General features: G+C 42.0%; 1 protein-coding gene across 3 annotated transcripts in view; it reads left to right on the forward strand.

Annotated features, from left to right (window-relative positions):
* Positions 1–26,134, forward strand: part of RABL2B (RAB, member of RAS oncogene family like 2B) — a 115,344-nt gene that overhangs the window by 52,865 nt on the left and 36,345 nt on the right. For all 3 annotated transcript variants that reach the window (XM_069229461.1, XM_069229463.1, XM_069229462.1), the window contains exon 6: positions 23,151–23,262. In XM_069229461.1, coding sequence (XP_069085562.1) covers positions 23,151–23,262 — 112 coding nt within the window. The remainder of the gene's footprint in view (positions 1–23,150; positions 23,263–26,134) is intronic.

The raw sequence follows: 26,134 nt of genomic DNA on the forward strand, positions 1-26,134 counted from the left end.
TCATGTCATTATGCAGCAAGTCCGGAAGAGTTGCCCAGTGTTCCTCTGCTTCCTTTGACCCAGCCTTGATATTCAGTGTGCAATTTCCCCGGTGTTAACATGCCAGTCCATTGACCTTGGTTCCATTGTGACTCCTGTATCCACCAAGCAATTCACATCGACACTTTTTGTACTACTTTGTATGGCCCACATTACTTGTTCTCCAAAGTTCTAGCTTTACCACCAACACCTTCTGACATATCTGGTACCCAGTTAGCATTGCTTCCTCGTCGCACCGTTCCGTCATCAGTTCTTTGCTATATTGAACGTTTTTCTTCAACTGACTCATTTATTCCACCCTCACCATCCTGAGGCCAATCATAGTCCACTACATCCCTCTGCAGTGACTTAGGAGTTTCTTCCCACTTTTTTCTAATCAAAGTTACTGGCTGTTCACACTCCCTACTGTGGAATCTCCTGGTAAATGAATAAGAGACATTGCAGGAGAAGATCCCACTTCCTCCTAAGGTACTCTGGTTCGGTTTCCATCATGCTTTTAAGGGTCTTGTTAAACCTCTTCACCAACCTATTGGTTTGTGGATGGTATGCTGTGTAGAATTGGTACATCACACCAGCATGCTCCCCCATCCCTCTCATGTTGGAGAGTACAAAATAAGTTCCCTGGAAAAATATCACTGCCCTAGCAAATCCGACCCTAAGCAAGATCCCTAGAAAACACTAGCTACTATCTTTGGTGTCATACTCCCAGATAGCTACTTACTGCCTGATGCTGAGGGTGGATCAAATGAGCCACCTATTTCTATTCTCGCCTGTTCTAATGGAACACCTACAACTAACTGCGTCATGATCTTACTTCCAGGCTTGCCACTCAACAGGCAAGTAGGACAGGCCTTAGAGAATCTTAGTGTTTCTGCATCCCTGGCCTGTAGAACAGAGGATCTAACCTCAAGGGCCAGTGACAATAGTACGCTCCTGCGCACTAGTGGAACCATTAGCCTCTTGCACAAACTTGAATTGAGATTCACTGCCTCACTATAAAATAGGATATTCTCTAAGTGTCTGACCTGCGCCTGTGCTTCCTTCTGAAGTCAAATAACCATTGGGCACCTAGCCTGTGAATTTTGAGATTCCTTTGTCAATCAATTACTCTGGCAGTGACCCAGACTGCAGCATCTGGTCCACTGTGCGTAGCTCACACTCCTCTCCATCTGGAGCAGGGGTAGTGGTGCTGTGGCCAGTGCCACCGCATAGTCTGCCTTGATGTTCTGATTGCCTTTTTTTGTCTTTGCAAATATGGATTTGTCTTGGCCTGTCCTGGAGCAGGGGTGTGGAATTCCTATAGCTCGATGCCCAGGACATATTGTTTGGGGTCAAGTACAACAGGTTTTCATGGTTCCTTTGTTTGTGAGACATACTCCCTGCAGCACAACTCTGGTTGCCATTTTACAGAGAAGGAAGTGTCTGCAGTTGAGTTAATATTTGTGTTTAAATATTCATGCTGTTCAAACTTGTATTTATAGTTCTTTAATACAAAGCCTTTATTATTAGGGTGAACACTGTAAATAAATGTTGTAAACTCGAACTACAAAAAAGCTAGTGGTTTCGGTAAAAAAATGTGTTCACAAACGCACACACGTTTGAAAAGTGTAACAATATGAGGCTACTTATAATGCTCCCAGAATGCTCTCTGATTAGATGCAAATGTTTGCAGAAGCCTGTAAGCAAGACTGATGATTCTTTCAGCAAAAAATTGAAACTAGGAAAAAAATGTTTTGCTAAATTACTGTGAAATTATAGGTACTATTTCTTTAAAGAATCATTTAGTCAAATGTGTTGATGCACTCTAGTATTCCCAAATAATAGTCATAATGGAATATCAGTGTAACCAGTTTCAACAAGATTATGGGAAACATGAAAATAAACCAGCGTTGGCCAAGCCAACCGATCTGACGTTGGAGGTCAGTCTTTTGGTTTTGTCAATGTGTGTAATGTTTTGAAAAACTTTATTTTTGTGGCAGCTGCCAGGCCCTCACTATTGTAACAAATATTGACAAAAAGCAAAAACATTTTTTGATCTCACATAGTACACATTGCCACAGTAGTTCCTGGCACTGACCAAAACTGCAATATGCTCCTTGTGAAAGAGCAGATTACAATCACTCACAGTAAAGCCACCTGATAGATCAATAGGCAGAGAAATAGAATTTTAATGAAAATAAAAGGTCTTGGTTAACGCCAGACCTAATTAGTGGCCCAATTCTTGAAGAAAGTCACAAACGTGCATCCATGGCATATGTCTTTGCATTAATGCAGAATTATGGCTTTCATTAAGTTACATAAGTAGAACAGGAAATTGTATTCCTAGAATGTGTTTCTGAACTGTATTTTAGCATGATCAAATATGAATGTGTAGATGTGCTTGTGTGAAAATGTATTGACTGTTTACAAGTTCACTTTCTCTCCAACCACTTTTTTCCAAGCCCTGTAAGAACTTCTACTTCTGTCCTTGTCAGCAGTGAATTTCCAACCTTTCTCAGTATAGGAAAAGATTAGAGACGAGGTGGTGAAAATCCTTAAAACATGCAAGATAGTAGGTTTGCAGAGACTCAGACATTCCAACCCTGGAACTATTCCTTACTGCTTCCTCCAGCCCCAGTATGTAGATCTGCGAAAAGATGGCAAAATAAGGAAATTGCTAGTATTCAAGCCCTACTATAGTGTGAACCCTGGTGTAATCACAGAGGTTATTATGAGAGCTTTGATATAGATTGCTGCCATAATTTGTCGCCTCAATAGGTGGCACCAAAGGGACAAGTAGATTCTTTTGATAGGATAAGTAGATTTATGAAGCAGCCTGTCCCATGGACGAGTAGATATTTAATTAAATTCCACATTCTTGCCTGAAGACCGACCTGCGGTCTGGTCAACACAGATGACACTGTCCAAACCATGTAGGCTTCTGGTCCTGCTCCTAAACCAGACGTAATTAATCATTGCCCAAGAGACATTCATCACCTTGCTTCTCTCTCACCTCTTTATAAACCATGGGTGACTTGCCATTGATTTCTACCTTGACCCGAGCAAGTACTCAATGTCCTTTCTGCTGGCACATAAGCTTGTGCCCTTGGCACCGGGGAGAACCTCCTCTGGTTTGAGATACTTCCTCTCAACCACAGTTTTACGACCTTCCATATCTCTAAGAACAAGAACCTTCTTCCCATTGATAACAGCCTCCAGCATAAACCCCATCATGTTCGGGTGAATGTGCTTAAGGGCATCTGGATCTTTCCCACATGTCCAGTGTAACTAGGCTAGGTGCAGCAGGGCCTTCACAGATCACTTTCTCTGTAGTTGACACACTAGCTATGATAGAGGAAGCTGGTACGTTTTTTTTTCACCTGACAGTCTCTCCTATATTTCCCATCCTTGTGACACTTAAAACTTTAAAACAAGTTTTCAGTCTGGGCTAAGAAGAATCTTTTTTGTTCACCCCTTTCCTTCCTTTGTTCCGGACGAGGAACCCAATGCCCTTTCTGACTCTCAATCTCTTTGGAAGATTTGGAATTTCTCTTATTGTGACCCTCCTGTTTGGAATCAATCTGTGGAGAGCTCTTCACCTCCTTTGACTTAGCTATATGCGGCTCCAGGCTTTTGTTACCTAAAACATCTTGTGTACAGGCCAAGGGCAGGTGCTTCTAAAATGGAACCCACAGGCCTACGTCACTCTTGTTCACTCAGGCACTCATCAGGTGCACCCAAATGTCACTAGTATACATTCAAGCACACAGGATCTCATTGTTTGGAATCCGGGTTCGCCATTAGCAGCATAACATTATATGAATGGGCCAGTGAGCTCCAATTCACAACACTAGTAAAAAGGCTTTGCCATAGTACTACACTAAATGTGTGAACCTGACAGGGGGACAGTAGTCATCTAGTAGTTACTACATAAGGTCTGCTTGATGCATCTCAGTAGGTCCAGGACAGATCCAGGAACATCCTTAAGTGAAAGGCAGGCCTCGAGTAGAGTGAGGCTGGGACCAATTCTTAAAACAAAGGTATCGGATCTTTGGAGTCAGGCGTGCAGTGCTGTGCTGGGTATACTTCTGTCCCAGCATTGCCCAACATGTATTTTTTTTATATTGCATGTTTATTTTGGAAAGCTTTTTCTTCAAAGTGGGCATTGACTGGAATAAATTGATGATAAAACAATAGTTGAGGGCGAGGGTCACTGGATTTAAGTGATTCTGTGGATGCAGCATTTAACGCATAAAAATGGATTTAGCACATTTGCCACATAATTATCAGATGTAATAAAATATATGCTTTCTAACTCAAATTGGTCAAAATAATACCATCTGAGAATGTGCTACATAATTTACATTTATTTGTTGCATAATGTAGAAAAACTTGGTGCATAACATGGTGCTCCATGCCACATATTTCTAGAAGCCCTGACATTGGTAATAGTCTTTGAGGGTTTGAGGGCTGTCACATTAATGATGAAATCCATATTACATAGGGCACTGCGAACTATTTGCCATATTTCATGAATCCCTGTGAAATGTGGGTTTTTATCTCGCTTCATTTTCTACCAAAATAGCATCCGAACATTATAATTAAATATACCTTGTCTATCTATCCCATACATATAAATGTGTGTTTATATTTGGATAAAATATACATTAACTTTTTTCCATAAAGCCAATTAAAAAAAATACATAGATTTATATTGTGTTTTGGAAGTACTTTTCTTTACCTGTAATTCATTTTAATCTTCTGAAGGATCTTGGTATTTACCCCTCTAACCTCCTTAATGCAAAGGACAACCCATTGACATTCTACACACTTCTGTAGTACGCAGGATGTCCAAGGGCCATTCTCCTTCTGCAAAACAAATACTTCTCTTTTAAAATTAGAAGCATTTATTTAAAATACTTAAATAAAAGTAGGAAGGTGAGTGATGTGCTTCTCCTCTCTCTCTCGTTGTGTGTATGTGTGTGTGTATATATATATATATATATATATTTATTCCCAAGAGCGTCTTGCAACAGCTGCCTACTACCGCCTACGCAGTTGGTGCTCGGCTCCGGATGCAGGCTCCGTCAAAAGGGAAGGGTTAGGGTAGAAATATCCTAACCTCCTACCCTTGGTTCAGGGGTGCTCCCGGGACCCTGCCAGGGCTAAAAAGTTTTTTTATTTTTTATTTTTTATTTTTTATTTTCAGCAAAATCTGCTGCCAGATCCGCAGATTTTTCTGAGAATTAAAATAAATAAATGAATAAAATGCACGTTCTCCTGTGCTCTTAATTCTGTTTTCCCTTGATGGCAATGTCCCGGGGGCATTCCTGCTTTAATAATAAAAAGGGGTGTTCATGCCCCGTCCCCTGGAGTCTTTTACAAGCCCCGGGGCCCACCACCTCCACAGGGCAGTTCTTATTAAAAAAATGTAACATGGGGTGTGCTACCCCAAAGTGACCACCACCTCCCTGGGGCAAAAATCAATAAATGTGAGGGAGGCCCACTATAACTCGTGCCCTAAGGTAATTATAACTTGTGCACTCACCGTGCAGTGCTAATTACCCCACATATTACATCACTCATGACATCTTACATAACATCAGTGATAATATCAATGTAACATTTGTAGTAAAATTGTTGAGGAGAAAAGTGTGCACGGCGAGGGTGTGAGTTATAGTTACCTTAGGGCACAAGTTATAGTTTCTTGAGAAACCCTAACTATAACCACATAATTTCCATGGTTTTGTGTGAGAAAATTCAAAACCCAAATATAACCTCCCTGTAACTTTTGATTTTTTTTTTTAACGTGAATCATATATATATTCGATGGCATGTGTAGCTGCAGATACACATGCTGTGCATTATTCTGCCATCTAGTGTTGGGCTCGGAGTGTTACAAGTTGTTTTTCTTCGAAGAAGTGTTTTCGAGTCACAAGATCGAGTGACTCCTCCTCTTCGGTTCCATTGCCCATGGTCATCGACTCCATTGTTAGATTGTTTTCTTTCCGGCGTCGGGTTCGGACGTGTTTCCTCTCGCTCCGAGATTTCCATCCGGAAAACTCTGTCAAACTCTCTTTTCGTCGGTATTGTATTGATCGGGTAAATATCTTCCATCGACACAGCGGTACCGTCGGGAAAACAACTTTGTTCACCCTTTGGGGCGCGCACACCCAACTCGGGCCTATTCGGGGCGACCGCGTGGAAATCCTCATGGACCGGACTCCATTCAGATTCTGTCCTCTGTGCCACGCAAAATACCCGTACACAGACCAGCATCTGGTTTGCAACCTTTGCCTTTTCCCGGATCATCGAGAAGAAAATTGTGAGGCCTGTCAATCCTTCCGATCAAAAAAGACTCTTCGAGACAGGAGGGCACGAAGACTCGAAATGGTGTCGAGAAGCAGCAAACATCTCGACGTAGAGGAAGAAAAACTGCTTGATTCAATCAGCAGTGTCGGTTCGAGATTCCAAATCCGAACAGGAATCAGAAGAAGACAGACCGGTCACGGCTGCACAACATGTGAGTACGTCTGCCCCTGTACCCTCACAAAAGACAAAACACAAGGCCTTGGGTATACCACTGCCGGAAGGCCATGGCTCGACCCGAAAAAAGACTAGCGGTGACCAACTTTCCAGTTCGGCACCGAAAAAGGTCACTCCTCCGAAAACATCGGAGGCAACAAGAAGCTCCGTGTCCGACTCCAGTAAACACAATTTTTCAGAGTCGAAGATTAGAAAACCCCTTTCGGAGCCGAAACCTTCATCTGCAAAATCTTTTTCGATCCCGAAAAAGCATGCTTCAGAGCCGAAAAGGCCAACTTATACAGAGGAGCATAGACTTTCGAAAAAAACGTAAAGAAAGCCACAAAATTTCTGAAGAGGAGTTTGAATTACAACCAACACTTGAAGTTATGGATGAAAGACAATCCAGAATCCACATCCATAAGGAAACTGGGAAAAATCAAGCATCACCTCCTTTGAAAACAAAAAGGAAACTAGCCTTTCAGGAGGTATTGGACACTATGCAACCACCAGCAAAAGTGCCAAAACAAAAAGAGAAACCACCCTGTCTTCTCCTCCTCATTCTTCTCCTCATTCTCCATACCTACCTACCTTTCCTCCTACTAGTCCTACACCAGTGCAGTCACCCACTCACTCCTATGACTCACAACAGGGCAATGTGGATCCATGGGACCTTTTATGGTCCAGATCCCATTCATAGTAATGATCCAGACAGCTATCCCTCTAAACCATCACCACCTGAGGATAGCACTGTTTACAACCAAGTTAAAGCTAGGGCTGAAGCATATCATGGTGTCACCATGCATACAGAACCCCTAGAAGAGGATTTTTTATTTAACACCCTATCCTCAAGACACTCTAAATATCAATGCCTTCCTATGCTCCCAGGCATGGTAAAACACGCAGATCAGATATTTAGTGAACCTGTTAAAGGCACGTATAATAACACCTAGGATAGAGAAAAAATATAAACCTGCACCTTCCGACCCTGATTGCATCACCCATCAGGTACCTCCAGATTCTGTGGTAGTTAGCGCTACCAGGAAAAGAGCAAAAAGCCAAACATCAGGAGATGCGCCCCCACCTGATAAAGAGAGCAGGAAATTCGATGATGCAGGGAAGAGATGCACCCCAGGCAGCAAATCAGTGGAGGATAGCCAACTCACAAGCACTTTTAGCTCGCTATGACAGATCCCATTGGGACGAGATGCAAGACGTAATCCAGCATCTTTCAAAAGAACACCAAAAAAAGGGCACAACAAGTAGTAGTAGAAGGGCAAGCCATTACTAACAATCAAATTCGATCAGCCCTAAATGCAGCAGACACCACTGCTAGAAGTGTCAATACTGCAGTCACAATACGCAGGCATGTATGGCTCAGATTTTCTGGATTTCAACCAGAAATACAGCAGGCTGTGTTAAATATGCCATTCGATAAAAAACATATTTTTGGGCCAGAAGTTGACACAGCCATAGAAAAGTTAAGAAAGGATTCAGACACAGCAAAAGCAATGGGTGCACTATACTCAACACCATACAGGGGATCCTTTCGGAACCCTCAGTTTTGAGGTGGGTTCAGACCACAGACAACAGAGGCATCCACATCACAAGCAAAGCCAACCTACCAAACACAATACCAACGGGGTGGTTTTAGGGGCACATATAGAGGACAGTACCCCATATATTAGAGGGAAATTTCAGACCTCTAAGCAACCTCCACAGCACCCTAAACAGTGACTTATCTAATTCCCTTCCACTCGACACCTCACCTGTTGGGTGAAGACTACAACAGTTCGACACATATTGGCAAAACATTACCGCAGACAATTGGGTACTATCAATTATTCGCAATGGCTATTGCCTAGGATTGATACACACTCCTCCAAATATTCCACCAAGGTCACAAAAACTATCCACAGAACACATCAGTCTGTTACAAGAAGAGGTCCAATCTCTACTACTCAAACAAGCAATAGAATTGGTACCACAATCTCAAATAGGAACAGGAGTTTACTCACTATATTTTCTAATTCCCCAAAAAGATGGCACCCTCAGGCCAATATTACAGTAGATCTCAGTACCCTGAATCTTTACATCCTATTAGAACATTTTCACATGGTAACTCTACAAGATGTCATCCCACTATTACAAAAACACAATTTCATGACCGCATTAGACCTCAAAGATGCGTATTTCCATATACCCATCCATCCTGCATACAGAAAATATCTCAGGTTTGTCATTCATGGAAAGCACTACCAGTTCAAAGTGTTGTCCTTTGGAATAACAAAAGCTCCAAGGGTATTCACAAAGTGCCTCGCGGTAGTCGCAACCTACCTAACAAGACAACATATACATGTCTTTCCATATCTAGATGATTGGCTAATAAAATCAAACAGTCATACGCAATGGCAAAATCATACGCATTATGTAATGCAAACCTTACACACACTAGGGTTCTCAATAAACTACCAAAAATCACACCTACAACCGGCACAAATACAACAGTATTTGGGTGCAATAATAAATATTCAGCAAGCGCTAGCATGTCCGAATACACAAAGGATACAAGCTTTCCAAAATGTAATCACACAAATACAGACAAATCAACGATACACTGTCAGATTTGTCATGAACATTTTAAGGATGATGGCCTCATGTATTGCAATTGTTCCACACGCAAGACTAAACATGCGGCCCTTACAACAGTGCCTTGCACAACAGTGGTCACAGGCACACGGTCAACTTCAAGATCTAGTGTTGATAGACCGCCAAACATGCATGTCCCTTCAGTGGTGGAATTCCACAAATCTAAGCAAAGGGTGGCCTTTTCGAGACCCTGTGCCTCAGACCATAATTACAACAGATGCATCAATAATTGGTTGGGGAGCTCACCTAAACAATCACAACCTTCAAGGGCAATGAGATGCCAAACACAAACAGCTACACTTAAATCACTTGGAGTTGTTAGCTGTCTTCCTAGCACTAAAAGCTTTTCAACCTCTTCTCACACAGAAGAATGTTCTTATCAAAACAGACAACATGACAACCATGTATTACATAAACAAACAGGGAGGGACGCATTAATCTCAACTCTCCCTTCTAGCCCAGAAAATTTGGAAATGGGCAATCCACAACCAAATTCACCTGTTAGCACAATACATTCCAGGGATACACAATCAATTAGCGGATATCCTCAGCAGAAATCACCAACAAGCACACGAATGGGAGATTCATCCTTGAGTACTTCTAAAATATTTTCAACAATGGGGAACACCAAACATAGACCTGTTCGCCACAAGCGAAAACACAAAATGGCAAAACTTTGCATCCAGACATCCACATCCCCTATCCCAGGGCAATGCTCTATGGATCAATTGGTCAGGGATATTTACATACGCTTTTCCCCCTCTCCCACTCATTCCGTTTCTAGTCAACAAGTTGTGTCAAACTTCACTCAACATGCTACTCATAGCACCAACATGGGCATGTCAACCGTGGTACACAATGTTATTAGATCTGTCAGTAGTACCACACTCCAAACTCCCACATAGACCAGATCTGTTGACACAAAACAAAGGCCAAATCAGGCACTCACATCCCTAGACACTCAATCTAGCAATTTGGCTCCTGAGGTCATGGAGTTTGGATATTAACAACTCCCATCAGAATGTATGGAATGTTATTACACAAGCAAGAAACCCCACTACTAGACAGTGCTATGCAAACAAATGGATTCTTTTTTATATTACTGTCAATCTAAACATATTGACCCTCTGACAGCATCAATACAAAACATTGTATGCTATTTACTGCATTTACAAAAATCAAATTTAGCATTCTGTTCAATAAAAATTAATCTTACTGCAATTTCAGCATATTTACAAAATATACAGCACAGCTCCTTATTTAGAGTTCCTCTCATTAAAGCTTTCATGGAAGGTTTAAAACGCATCATTCCACCCAGGACACCTCCAGTCCCCTCTTGGAATTTAAATATAGTGCTTACACGACTTATGGGACCACCATTTGAGCCCATGCACTCCTGCCAAATGCAATTCTTAACATGGAAGGTTGCCTTCCTAGTGGCAATTACTTCTTTAAGAAGAGTAAGTGAAATCCAAGCCTTTACTCTTGAAGAACCGTTCTTCCAAGTACACAAGCATAAAGTTGTACTAAGAAAAAACCCAGAATTTCTTCCAAAGGTCGTATCACCATTTCATGTAAAACAAACAGCGGAACTGCCAGTCTTCTTCCCACAGCCAGATTCTGTGGCAGAAAGAGCTCTACATACATTAGACATCAAATGAGCTTTAATTTACTATATAGGCAGAACAAAACCGTTCAGAAAGACTAATAACTATTTGTAGCCTTCCAAAAACCTCATACAGGCAATCCCATATCAAAAGAAGGTTTAGCAAGATGGATTGTAAGATGCATCCAAACATGCTACAGTAAAGCCAAAAGACAACTCTTAGTTACTCCTAAAGCACATTCTACAAGGAAAAAAAGTGCTACAATGGCTTTTTTAGGGAATATACCAATGGCTGAAATATGTAAAGCAGCCACTTGGTCAACACCACATACATTCACTAAACACTACTGTGTAGACGTTTTATCATGACAACAAGCCACAGTAGGCCAAGCTGTACTCAGAACATTATTTCAAACAACTTCAACTCCTACAGGCTAACCACCGCTATTTTTATGGGAGGACAAACTGCTTTGTAGTCTATGCACAGCATGTGTATCTGCAGCTACACATGCCATCGAACCAAAAATGTCAGTTCCCAGTGTATATCTGTTCGTGGCATGTTCCGCTGCAGACTCACATGCACCCTCCCACCTCCCCGGGAGCCTGTAGTCGTTTAAGTTACAAACATTTGTACATATGTATACATATAGTTGCGTTGGCATGGACATCTCTTATCTTTTACCTATATACTCTATCACTCCCTCCTTACCCTCTGTGGGGAAAACAATCTAACAATGGAGTCGATGCCCATGCGCAATGGAACCGAAGAGGAGGAGTCACTCGATCTCGTGACTCCAAAACACTTCTTCGAAGAGAAACAACTTGTAACACTCCGAGCTCAACACTATATGGCAGAATAATGCACAGCATGTGAGTCTGCAGCGGAACATGCCACGAACAGATGTACACTGGGTAAGTGACATTTTCCATATATATATATATATATGTTCGATGGCATGTGTAGCTGCAGATACACATGCTGTGCACAGTCCGCCATCTGGTGTTGGGCTCGGAGTGTTACAAGTTGTTTTTCTTCGAAGAAGTCTTTTCGAGTCACGAGACCGAGGGACTCCTCCCATTTCGATTCCATTGCGCATGGGCGTCGACTCCATCTTAGATAGTTTTTTTTTCCGCCATCGGGTTCGGACGTGTTCCTTTTCGCTCCGTGTTTTGGGTCGGAAAGTTAGTTAGAATCTCGGAAAAAAACGTCGGTATTGTTTGCGTTCGGTATCGGGTTAGTTAGAACAAATCGACACCGAATTTTGAAGAGCTCCGGTGGCCCTTCGGGTTTTTTTTCGATCCCCCGTCGGGGCCTGGTCGGCCCGGCCACGTGCGACTTCAAGGCTCATGGAACGGACCCCATTCCGCTTCTGCCCAAAATGCCATCACAAGTATCCGTATACGGATCACCATCTGGTCTGTAACTTGTGCTTGTCCCCCGAGCACAAGGAGGATACTTGTGAGGCCTGTCGAGCGTTTCGGTCGAGGAAGACGCTCAGAGACCGAAGAGCCAGGAGACTACAAATGGCGTCCACGCCGACAGGTCAAGATCGTTTCGAGGAGGAAGAAGAAGCTTTCTCCGTCCACGAGTCGGATTCTGAAGAACTCAACGCCGAAGAAACACCCAAAACCGTGAGTAAGACGTCGAAAATCAAGACTCACGAGAAGTCCACAAAAGCCCAGGGGACGCCACCGCCAACAGGCCATGGCTTAACCCGAAAAAATAGGTGACCCATCCAAGGCACAGAAAAAGGGCATGCTGGTGTCGAAGTCATCCGGCTCCGGTCGAGATACTGCCAACACAGCAACCTCGGAGCCGAGACAGCGGCTCCGAGAAACTTCGGCACAGAGACAGCGGCACCGAAGAATTTCGGCACCGAGACACCACGCTGAAAACAAAGAAGGTTTCTTCGGAGCCTAAAAAGACTTCCGAAAAGGTTTCGGTTCCGAAACATCCAGCCTCGGAGCCGAAAACTAGTTCCTATACAGAGGAACAAGGATTAACCTCCCAATTACATAGATTTGGAGAGGAGCTTCAAGCTGTAGAGCCTGACTACACGCAAAGAAGGCTTCATATTCATGAGGACACAGGGAAGATAACCACTCTTCCCCCCAATCAAAATAAAAAGGAAACTTGCCTTTCAACAAAAGGACAAGCAACCACAGGCAAAGGTGGCAAGGAAAACAACCCCACCACCGTCTCCACCACCATCAATACATGCATCACCAGCAACAACTCCACCACTGATGCACTCACCAGCTCATACTACAATGAGTCCGGATGATCCCGATGCATGGGACCTTTACGATGCTCCAGTGTCTGACAACAGCCCAGACTCCTATCCTACAAAACCGTCACCACCTGAGGACAGTACATCCTACACACAGGTGGTCGCAAGGGCAGCCGAATTTCACAACGTCACCTTACATTCTGAACCAATTGAGGATGACTTTCTGTTTAACACCCTATCCTCCACCCATAGCCAGTACCAAAGCCTTCCCATGCTCCCAGGCATGCTAAGACATTCAAAACAAATATTTCAGGATCCAGTTAAAGGCAGAGCCATAACTCCAAGGGTGGAGAAAAAGTACAAGCCACCACCAACAGATCCAGTGTATATTACAACACAACTAACACCAGACTCAGTAGTTGTCGGGGCAGCTCGTAAGAGAGCCAACTCTCATACCTCAGGGGACGCACCACCTCCAGACAAGGAGAGCCGCAAATTTGATGCAGCGGGAAAAAGGGTTGCAGCACAAGCAGCAAATCAATGGCGTATTGCCAATTCACAAGCACTTTTGGCAAGATACGACAGAGCTCATTGGGATGAAATGCAACATTTCATCGAACACTTATCCAAGGAGTTCCAAAAAAGAGCGCAACAGGTGGTGGAAGAGGGACAAAGTATCTCAAATAATCAGATACGGTCTTCCATGAATGCAGCAGATACAGCTGCGAGGACAATAAACACTGCAATCACGATACGAAGGCACGCATGGCTGCGCACTTCAGGGTTCAAGCCGGAAATCCAACAAGCTGTGCTCAATATGCCATTTAATGAACAGCAATTGTTTGAGCCGGAGGTGGACACTGCCATTGACAAACTCAAAAAAGACACCGATACAGCCAAAGCCATGGGCGCACTCTACTCCCCGCAGAGCAGAGGCACATTTCGGAAAACACCTTTTAGGGGAGGGTTTCGAGGTCAACCCACAGAAACCACAACCTCACAAACAAGGCCTACTTACCAGGGTCAATATCAAAGGGGAGGTTTTCGGGGGCAATATAGAGGGGGCCAATTCCCAAGAAATCGTGGAAAATTCCAAGACCCCAAAACTCCTCAAAATAAACAGTGACTCACAAGTCACACAACCCCATCACATAACACCTGTGGGGGGAAGACTAAGCCAATTTTACAAACTTTGGGAGGAAATAACAACAGACACTTGGGTCTTAGCAATTATCCAGCATGGTTATTGCATAGAATTTCTCCAATTCCCTCCAAACGTCCCACCGAAAACACACAATATGTCAAAACAACATATAGATCTTCTAGGACTAGAAGTTCAAGCATTGCTACAAAAGGACGCAATAGAATTAGTACCACATCTACAAAAAAAACACAGGAGTTTACTCACTGTATACCCAAAAAGGACAAAACTCTGAGACCAATACTAGATCTCAGAACACTAAATACCTACATCAAATCAGACCACTTTCACATGGTCACATTACAAGACGTAATCCCATTGCTCAAACAGCAAGACTACATGACAACATTAGACCTAAAAGATGCGTATTTCCATATACCAATGCATCCTTCATACAGGAAATACCTAAGGTTTGTATTCCAAGGAATACATTACCAATTCAAAGTGTTGCCATTCGGAATAACAACTGCGCCAAGAGTTTTTACAAAATGCCTAGCAGTAGTAGCTGCACATATCAGAAGGCAGCAAATACATGTGTTCCCGTACTTAGACGACTGGTTAATCAAAACCAACACGCTAAAACAGTGTTCACAGCACACAAAATATGTCATACAGACCCTTCACAGGCTAGGTTTCTCCATCAACTACGCGAAGTCACACCTTTTGCCGTGTCAAACACAGCAATACTTAGGAGCGACAATCAACACAGCAAAAGGGATTGCCACTCCAAGTCCACAAAGGGTTCAAACATTTCACAAAGTAATACAAGCCATGTATCCAGCACAAAAGATACAAGTCAAAACTGTAATGAAACTCCTAGGCATGATGTCTTCATGCATAGCCATTGTCCCAAACGCAAGATTGCACATGCGGCCCTTACAACAGTGCCTAGCATCACAATGGTCACAAGCACAGGGTCAACTTCTAGATCTGGTGTTGATAGACCGCCAAACATACATCTCGCTTCTATGGTGGAACAGTACAAATTTAAACCAAGGGCGGCCTTTCCACGACCCAGTGCCACAATACGTCATAACGACGGATGCTTCCATGACAGGGTGGGGAGCACACCTCAATCAACACAGCATCCAAGGACAATGGGACATACATCAGAGGCAGTTTCACATAAATCACTTAGAACTGTTAGCAGTATTTCAGGCGCTGAAAGCATTTCAACCCATAATAACCCAAAAATACATTCTTGTCAAAACAGACAACATGACAACAATGTATTATCTAAACAAACAAGGAGGGACACACTCGACGCAGTTGTGCCTCCTAACACAAAAAATATGGCATTGGGCGATTCACAACCACATTCGCCTAATAGCACAATTTATTCCAGGGATTCAGAACCAGTTGGCAGACAATCTCTCTCGAGATCACCAACAAACCCACGAATGGGAAATTCACCCCCAAATACTAAACAATTACTTTCAAATTTGGGGGACACCTCAAATAGATCTATTTGCAACAAAGGAAAACTCAAAATGCCAAAACTTCGCATCCAGGTACCCACAAGATCAATCCCAAGGCAATGCTCTATGGATGAACTGGTCAGGGATATTTGCGTACGCTTTTCCCCCTCTCCCTCTCCTTCCATATCTAGTAAACAGGTTGAGTCAAAACAAACTCAAACTCATACTAATAGCACCAACATGGGCAAGGCAACCTTGGTACACAACACTACTAGACCTTTCAGTAGTACCTCATGTCAAACTACCCAACAGACCAGATCTGTTAACACAACACAAACAACAGATCAGACATCCAAATCCAGCATCTTTGAATCTAGCAATTTGGCTCCTGAAATCCTAGAATTCGGACACTTAGACCTCACACAAGAATGTATGGAGGTCATAAGACAAGCTAGGAAACCTACCACTAGACACTGCTATGCAAACAAGTGGAAAAGATTTGTGTATTACTGCCAGAATAATCAAATTCAGCCATTACACGCATCTCCAAAAGATATAGTAGGATATTTACTACATTTGCAAAAATCAAATCTAGCTTTCTCTTCCATAAAGATACATCTCACCGAAATATCAGCTTACCTGCAAATTACTCATTCAACTTCACTATTTAGAATACCAGTCATTAAAGCGTTTATGGAAGGCGTAAAGAGAATTATACCACCAAGAACACCACCTGTTCCTTCATGGAACCTCAACATTGTCTTAACAAGACTCATGGGTCCACCTTTCGAGCCCATGCATTCTTGTGAAATGCAATACTTAACGTGGAAAGTTGCATTTTTGATTGCCATCATATCTCTAAGAAGAGTGAGTGAGATTCAAGCATTTACCATACAAGAACCATTTATTCAAATACATAAAAATAAAGTAGTTCTAAGGACAAATCCAAATTTTTTACCAAAGGTTATCTCACCGTTCTACTTAAATCAAACAGTAGAATTACCAGTGTTCTTCCCACAGCCAGATTCTGTAGCTGAAAGAGCACTACATACATTAGACCTCAAAAGAGCACTAATGTACTACATTGACAGAACAAAACTAATTAGAAAAACAAAACAACTATTTATTGCCTTTCAAAAACCTCATACAGGAAATCCAATTTCAAAACAAGGCATTGCTAGATGGATAGTTAAGTGTATTCAAACCTGCTATCTTAAAGCAAAGAGAGAGCTGCCTATTACACCAAAGGCACACTCAACCAGAAAGAAAGGTGCTACCATTGCCTTTCTAGGAAATATTCCAATGAACGAAATATGTAAGGCAGCTACATGGTCTACGCCTCATATTGTATATTTTGAGGTCTGGCCCTGGGGAATGGAGTCCCTGGGGCTGGAATAAAAGCTGTTAAAGGGGGGACACGTGCCCCGCCCCCCATTCCCCAATAACATATAATATGTACAGGGCCGGCTTTAGCGCTAGTGGCTTCCGGTGCAACAACATTTGTTGGCGCCCCCCCACGTGACCACCTCTGCCACAGATTCACTCACTACCACCCTTTAACAGTGCCCCTCACGTCTTCATAACCACTCTGTCTCAGATGCATTTAATTATTTTTATAGTGCTATCCAGTGTAGGATGTCAGAGCCCTTTACTTCACACATTACACAGAGAGAATCATCATACATGGGTGAATCAGTATATAGGAAATGTTGCATAGGACAGAGGACTACAAGGTGTAGGAGTCACGTCATCCATACTGATAGGCAGTATAGCTTATGAGTGCTTGGTCTGCAGTAGCACAAATTAAATATTTAAAGCAGAGCACCATGGTTGCGGGTTCGCTTTAATAGTAAGAATCAATTTCTACTGAAATGAACCCGTTTTGCAACATCAGGTTCAGGAAAGACTGGGGAAAAAATCATAACTCTATAATCTGTACTTTGATGACAGTTAATTGCTCACTGTTCTGTTTAAGGATTTTAACTTCTAAATTGCTAGCGACAAAAGCAGTAACCCACTGACCTATTTCCTTTACATACACTTTGTGATCTGCATGGTAGAAGTTCTTTACAGCAGGCATATTAACCCTCTGTGCTAGTGCTACCTTATGATGAGTCAAAACTTCAGCTAGACAAAAGTTTCATCTCTCTCCAGGAAGAACATTGATCACAGAGTTATCTTAAAAAAAAATTAAAAAAAAAAGATTCTTGAAAACTGCTGGAGGCAAGAAACGCGGCAGCAAGTGCACTTGAAACCATATTAAACTTGCAAATGTGGCGCTCCCACCTGAAGTCAACACCAGTTGCACCACCCTAGAGCTGGCTCTGAATATCTGTTAAGGCCTGACCCCAGTGGATGTGGGTCCTCCTGTCCAAAGCTGCCCCAGGGACTGGGGGTCACGCAGCTCTCCTCCTCCAATATGAAACCCTAGAGATGCCCTCTCATAACCAGAGATGCCCTCTCACAACCAGAGACACCCTCTCACACCTATTCTCACACCCAGAGAGACCGGTCCTGCAGCCAGCCCCAGCCGTGCGCAGCCAAAAGCCATCGCAGCACCGGGTTGGGTGGTTATAGGGGGTTAGCCGTCCTGAAGCCAACGCCCGCCATGCATGGCCAAAAGCCATCGCGGCATGGTGTTGGGTGGTTATATGGGTTTGGCCACAGGGCGGTCAACCCCATCTGCACACCGACAAAGGCCATGCGCGGCGGTGGTTGGATTGACGTATAGTAGTTAAAATTACTTCATGTTAAAAAAAACTCAAAGGTTACAGGGACGCTATAGTGAGGTTCTGGATGTATTTTCACAAAACCATAGAAATTCAGCAAGTATAGTTAGTTATTTCAGGTGACTAAAACTCACACCCTAAGGTAACTATAATTTGCGCTTTCACCATGCACAGCTAATGACCTCATATATTACAGCAGTCATGACAATTTTCTTACTGTCATTAAAGATACAAATGAAACATTAGCAGTCAAATTATTGAAGAAAAAACTGCATGGTGATGGTGTGAGTTATAGTTACCTTAGGGCCCGAGTTACAGTTACTTGAAACAACTGTAACTGGTGAATTTCTGTGGTTGTGTGCGAGTAAATTCAGAACCTAACTGTAACATTTCTAAAACCTTTGGTTTTTTAAATGAATATATATATTTCTTTATATATTGATTTGCTGTAACGTGTTATATGCAGTAACGTCACAACAAAACCTAAGAAAAGTGAAAGTAAGCTTCTTCATTCCTCTCGATCGGTTGCTTGGGGCCTACCTGCCCCAAGCACTAATCAGCACAGCAGAGGCAACGTGAGAAAGGGGACAGTTTCTAGCACGGTCAGTTGGGGGATCACTTTGGACACGGAATCTCCTATTAAAGATTCATTCCACTAGACCACTAGGGAAATATTCTTGCATTCACAGAGGCCCACGTAGGCATTGGTCATTGCTCCCCCCACACTCCGGGCACAATAGTCTTGGCAGGTAGAGGGTGTTTACCGCTAGTCTATTACCCCCTTCCCCTCCCCTGCAATAAGCATTGGTATATTTAGCCAAAAAAAAGGCGAGGTAAGGTGAGCAAATCCTGTGGGCATAGGCCTGTCCTTGCCCCTGAGCACAACAGTCTTTCTGCCCCTACCCACTTAGGGAGGCACACAGCCCACTAAACCGTCTGGAAATATTTTTATTTACTGTTGTCTGGGGGATGGGGGGAATGTCAGGCCCATATGAGCATGGATTCTTTCTGTTCCCCCTAGTCAGCAGTTGGGAGTTAGTTAACAGTTTTTGGGAGCTCTGCTGTAGGCAACAGTGCGACAGATTATGCCATCACCAATACACTGTTGAACTAGGGATGTGTTTAATTCATTTATGTATAGTTACCTATATTTTAGTGTGAAATTAATTTTTGCATAAAAAAACACAATTGCTGAGGACAACAGCTGTTCATGTTCTTGTTGTCCCTACACAGTCCTGTGCTTTAATTTTGACGCAAATGGTAGTGTAATTGTGCAAAATTGGGTAAAGGCATAATGTGGGGAATTTTGTGCAACAGGCCTAATGCTAGAAGTCTGAAATTACATGAACTACACTGGCCTAATATAAATTTTGCCTGGCCCTATGATGAACATCACTAATAAACCAAAAACTATTCAAAGTCAGCCAAGAAAGAGGCCTCTTGGAACATAACCAAACCATCCAATGTTTAAACACTCAATTATGAAATAATGGACCCAATATGTAAAAAAAAAAAAAAAAAAAAAAAAAAAAAAACAGTAGCACAAGTTACCACAAAGGGAGAACCTACACGAGAAATGCATGAAAACAACCTCCCAACACGGAGGAAATAGATCATTGTCTATTTTCCCACTAGGTCTTTTAACCCTGAAAGATAATTTTCAGAACTATGAAAAATCATTAACGTCACAAAGATCCTAACAGAAGCGCTAGGTCACTGCTAACGGCAGCATGACGGAAGAGGCCCCCACAGCTAACCACATAACATCTAGTTTAACTGACTGCAAAGCTCTCCACACTAACCACGACAGCTGCCAAACCCCTAATTGTTAAAGCTTTCCCCTCTCAAATGCAGAGCCCTTTTTAGGTCTAGCCTACTAGACAGCACATGCGCTGTTTGATTTGAGGTATATTTTGGTTTATAAACATAGAGGGGCTTGGATCCCGCCCATTGCTTGCCATTTGTGATGTTTGTTGGTTATCCAAAAACACAACACCCAGAGCCAACAACTGAACTGTAGCTTGTAATTATTTTTCATTGTGAAGTAACTATGCAACAATTCATAGGGTAAAATCTAATTTGCCCGCTTCTTACTCTTGCCCTATTGTGTAAATCTTGGGTTTGTTCCTCTCACCAAGCACTACTGTTTTACCATCACTTGACTGGGTCCTCTGCTTCCATTGTTTTGCTTTTCAAGCACTATTTTTTTCATTTGTGTTGACCACCCCATAACAATGTGTGCGTTTTTAAGCTGTCTCCCACTTGTACTGCTTTTTCTGTGTTGCTCTGTTACCTGCCACCTCCCTGTTCTGCTAGTCTGTGTGCTCTCCCCATTGCCTCCTCTTACCTGCTCCTTCCAGTCCTTGTGTTGCTTCTGTTTGTATTATCTTCCCATCCTGCCCTATGTTGATTTTGCGTCCTTTCCCTGTGCTGTTTCATCCTCCATGCTCACTTTAAAAATAGTTATTGATCCAACTTTGATTGGTAACTTTAAACTAAAAAAAAGTACTTGCGTCATTTAGTGGGTATAGACGTGGGTGGTACACGTCTACAAGATGACACGTGCAGCTGTATTGAAGGTTTTTGTTTCTTTTTCACTTTATCCACAGTGCACAGCTGTGCGGTGCAGCTTTAAAACATTGGGAAAGCCAGTAAGGCACAGTGGTGAGACCTATTGGCTTTACCAATGCTTGTTTTGCTGATTGTGGCACTTTGAGCTTAAGTCTTCAGTTTTTTCCAAGGAATGTAGTCAGTCGAAATTTGTGTCCTTTTTTGCCCTCACGGTTTGGGACTAATAAAGGTACAGAAGATTTGTGGATTCCCCAGAAGGGAACTAAGAAATTAGACAAAAGATATCAAAATGCTGTTGGAATATCAGAAAGAAGTGCTGTGCAAGAAAGGTAATATTTTTGTTTTTTCTAAAAACGGCATCAGCAAAAAGGTTTACTGTGCTTCGATCTTCCCAGCTTTCAGAAACAAGCAGAGTTTTAAAAGAAAACCTATTGTTACCACATTTTATAATTTTTTCTAACTGTTAGTCCCATTTTTCCCAATTTTTTGCAATTCAGTCTTCTTCCAGTTTCTGGTGTGAACCCCATCGGTAACCTTGAGAAGCTAAATATTTTTGAAAACTAGACAAAATTCAGCAGGGAGTTATTTGGGTAGATTGCTCATGGTTTTCAAAAAGAAACCTATTGTTAAAAGAAAACATAAGTAAAAATATAGCAATTGGTGAAATGTCCAGCTTAAAATTTTGGCTGCTTTACAAAAGTAACATACCATTACATCAGTTACTTCTTGTCACACAGCTATGTGATGTTTGTTGGTTATCCAAAAACACAACACCCAGAGCCAACAACTGAACTGTAGCTTGTAATTATTTTTCATTGTGAAGTAACTATGCAACAATTCATAGGGTAAAATCTAATGAATGAAAAATTGGATATAAAGGAACCCCTATGTATTTTTAAAATCTGCACAAAATAGTTATCTTAGGAATAATGGGTAGTTGTGGTTACCCATACTAGCATATCATTCAAAGGGCGTTTTGAATTGTGTCCTTCATTGCACACTGGCTTACATTTGGAAGCCAGAACGGGAGAGAGATACAATTGGTTATAAATGTTCTGCCATTCTGTGCTCTCCTGTTGTTCTGCATTCAAGTATCTGAAGTTTCCAATTTTTGTGAGGGTGTAGGGGTTTATTTTGGTGACTTTTTATTTTGACATCCACTCTGGTTCTTTGTTGATTGGTGGTGTTTAGGTTGAAATCGTTTTCTACTGCATATTGTTTAATCACAGGATAGTTAGTTTGTCTTCCAAGAGGTCTGCGTCTGGGCCGACAGTCAATTGTTTGATTGCATGGTATATTAGTGATCATTGCTGTATTGTTCTGCTGTTCAGTAGCTAGGAGCAACACACAAATTGTTCTAGAAAGCACCCCTCTTATTTTGCAGTTAAGTATTTGAAATTTCCAACTTTTTTGTATGTGCAGGAATTTCGTCTTATGGCTGTTTTGGTTTTAATTTATTGTGTCTACTTTAATCCATTAGTGCACTCACATGAGAGCAAGTGCACCCAGAGTGAAGGGAGAGCCATTTCTACAACTAGCACAACTCCACAAGTTGTGAAAATGGTGTTTTGAATTTCCAGGACTTCATGAATTCTTTTATGTTTCATACACATTTGGCAGTAGGCTGCACACTGCTTGGTTCTATGCTTGTATTATTTGCAGTTCTGTTTTGTGTGTCGTCCTCTCTTCATTGAGTATGACTAATCGCAGTTAAGGTAGTGGCTTCCCTCCTTGCCTGTTGACCCATTGAACCATTCAGCCAGGTGATGGTGTACTGCACATTGTGATGTAAACTGAGGTGTGATGTGTTGTGGTGGCGATGTGCACTCCCATGCTACAAAAAGACTTGTCAGTCAGAAGCTGGTGCAGCAAATACTGCGCAGGAACGCTATTATCTCGTTAGTGGTGCCTAGCACTCTCCTGAAAGCAGAGGTTCCTTAGTAAGGTGGTTCTTAGCCTGCTATACAAAGAAAGATTATTTGAGATATGATTCCGTAGCCTTCTATTCAGGTAAGCATTTCTGTATACATTTGAATAAGGTTAGTTTGGATTTTGTTTATTTATACCTTCTATACAATGTGATGCGCATCCGTCTCATAGATAGCATGATCATTCCAAACAATTGCTTATGCAAGCAAACAATAATAACAAATTTTCCGTCATTGCCATTGTTGAGGTTCACATTTTATCTTTTGTTGCCAGGTCTTTGATGTACAACGGAAGGTCACGTATAAGAACCTGAACAACTGGTACAAAGAGCTTAGGGAGTACCGACCTGAAATTCCCTGTATTGTTGTTGCCAATAAAATTGATGGTAAGTGATCTTTCTAGCTCCAGCTAATTACTTAAAAACAACGTAATCCAATGGGCCTGTGATTCTTGACAATACCTCATGAATAGTTAGCATGAATTACTAGAAAGTAGTTGCAGTCATGTTTACCTTGAAGCCAGTTTATTTACTTGCTGTTCTAGGTATGCATAATGGCAAGCTTTCTACAAGTCATAACTATTGGACTGTCTTACCAATATGTAGGATACCAAGGTGTTTTTAAAATAAATAATGTTGTTTTTAAATATATTTTTAGCAGCCTGTGTGCAAGTTATATTGACAAATTTACCAGTTTAAAAACTGAGGGGTAGCATTCTATTCTCGGGGCTCCTTTTGAAAGGGTCAAGATAAAGAATGGGGCAGGAATGGACCTACAAAGACAGCACCTTTCCATAGCTTGAATTTGGTATCCACTGTTAAGGTAGCCAACAGTTTCAGTATCCCATCATGGCCTTTATTGGCAGTTGCTTTTGTTTGTCTGGCTCCTGTGAATGGATGCCTGAGTGCTAGTCTCTTCCCTATGTATCTTTTTCTGTTGGATTCTTTTTATGGTTATTTACTTTATTTTGGAGTTTATGTAAACAATTTGTTAGCACTAGTTTGGCTCCACAAAGTGACTATCACCTTCTGTACCAACAACAATTTGAAGCGCATTTGCATTGTATGCCTACCTTCATGTAAAACACATGGGTATTTTGAAACAGGGAAGTTAACAACACACATAGCAACCACTTATGCTGATTTATGTTGTATCTACAGTCCTCTAGTTTGGTTTACTTTCCCCGAAATTGTGTTAATTTTTGGTTTCTACAACCACGTTCCCCGTTCATTGAGGGAAGCATAATGGGCCATACTTCAAAGGAGGAAGCTACAACTAAAAGGGAGGTGGTAAGAAGTAAAGGGGGAAATGGGGTGTCAGGAGTTGGGTGAACTAGTGCTGCTAGTAAAATGGGCGGACAAAGGGAAGTTTCAAAGAGCTCTCTGTTCGACTGAGCTGTGGAAGGGTGCAAAGGAACATGGGATAGCACAAGTGGCTATCTTCCAGTGATCCATGACTAAAAGGGGCTCTGAAACCTTTCCCTCCAGGAAGCCAGGAGTTCAGTCCTGCTCTCTTACATTTTACATGCAGTGTTCAAGTTGAGGGATCCAGTGCCTGAAGGGATGCAAGTGCTAGGGGAGAGTAACAGGATGCATCCTCTGGGGAAGGGTGTTATGCAAACATCTTTCGAGGAGAACTCTTAAGCAGCAAGAAGGAATCCATCTCCAAGTGAGACCAGAAGATGTTAGAAAGTGAGTGACATCAGATAGGCAGAGTCAAATCGAACAGAAAAAGAGATATCTTCTCTTGTTGGCCAACTTTCTCCACCTGAAGGCACTCAGAGGTGTAGGTTCAAAGAATTAAACTCCATAGGTCCTTCTCGATAAGTTCAAAGTCATAAAGAGGTGTACTTCAGAAAATATTTTAGAGCAAGTTGAGAAACATCACAACATTAATAAAGATTTTGCTGTCAAGGCACTGGGTGTCAAGGGCACACCTGATGACAACACACACACACACCCTTCTAACCACTGAATCGTAATGCTCAGATGAATACTCTGTGCTAAATAAGAAGGATCTCCTCATCGTCCCAGATATTGTGATCAACGTTGCCACAGTTAGTTCCAAAAGAGTCTTCTTATCAATCTGCAGTTGCCTCACATCTAAGACAGCACAGGATTACGACTTTTGTCCGTAGGCGATCATGGATACCCAGGGCACTGTACCCCAAAGCATAACGAGCAGCACAAGAAGAGACCACACTCAGACAGATGCATACATGGAGATGTAAGCACACACATTCGTAGTCACTCGCACCAAGGAGATGGCATACACCACCCCAGGGCTATATTCCTCAGGGCCATACATGGGGTAATATCACAGACTGAGATACATATTTTCTTTCTCTGTTGACAGTGTCTCTCTATCAAGGGTGTTGCCATTAGACGACAACACTGCTTCCTCATTGTCTCAAGGGACAGAGACCAGTTCAAAACCCTCCAGGCAAATCCCTAAAACAAATCATAAGTATTTAATATACCTTCAACCTCATGCTCTGGACAAACTTCTTGTGCTGTTCTAAGACTTTGCTAACTAGCAATGAAGACGTTTCTTATGTCTGTGACCACCAAAGAAGCAACATTTATTGTAAATGCATCACAGGATGGTACTCTTTGATGTTTAATATTATCAACAAAAAGCCCTAGAAGCAGAACTGTTAGTATGCACTAAATATGACCACTTATTCTCAATTATAATCAGCATTAACTTAGACCAGTGTTTCCCAAACTGTGTGTAGCAAACCATGGTTGTGAGCCTGTTTTTTGTTTTCTTTCGGTGAGTCTAGAAAGTCCAAGCAATAAATAAATATGCCTTTAAATTCTGTATTTATCTTGTCACGTCTGATGCGCTTTAATGACAGAGGTCATATGTCAGGCTATGTCTTCTGACAAATTGCTGCATATGTGTGTTTTTTTTTTTTTTTTAACATGGAGTTTGCTGTTTACAAACTTCTCTCACTTTGTAGTCTGTGAAATGAAAGGAAAGTGAATACTGTGTCAATCATGCTACGGTATAGTGTGTGTGAAAGGAAAAGCTACAGGATATTATTTTTTGTTAAAACAGAACAAAATGTTAACACCTGTAAAGGAACTGTACACATTCAGAAGTTCGGAAGCAAAAATTAAGCACATTTGTTTGTAATTCTGAAGTGTGATGGAAACCAAGGGGTCATTATGATATTTGCGGACAGAAATGGCCGCCCGCCAAACTCCTGCGGTCAGGTTTTGCTGCCTGTGTGCTTGCCTTCCCACGGTCCCC

Source organism: Pleurodeles waltl, chromosome 4_1 (genome assembly GCF_031143425.1).
Source record: "Pleurodeles waltl isolate 20211129_DDA chromosome 4_1, aPleWal1.hap1.20221129, whole genome shotgun sequence".
In the NCBI taxonomy this organism is placed as follows: domain Eukaryota; kingdom Metazoa; phylum Chordata; class Amphibia; order Caudata; family Salamandridae; genus Pleurodeles; species Pleurodeles waltl.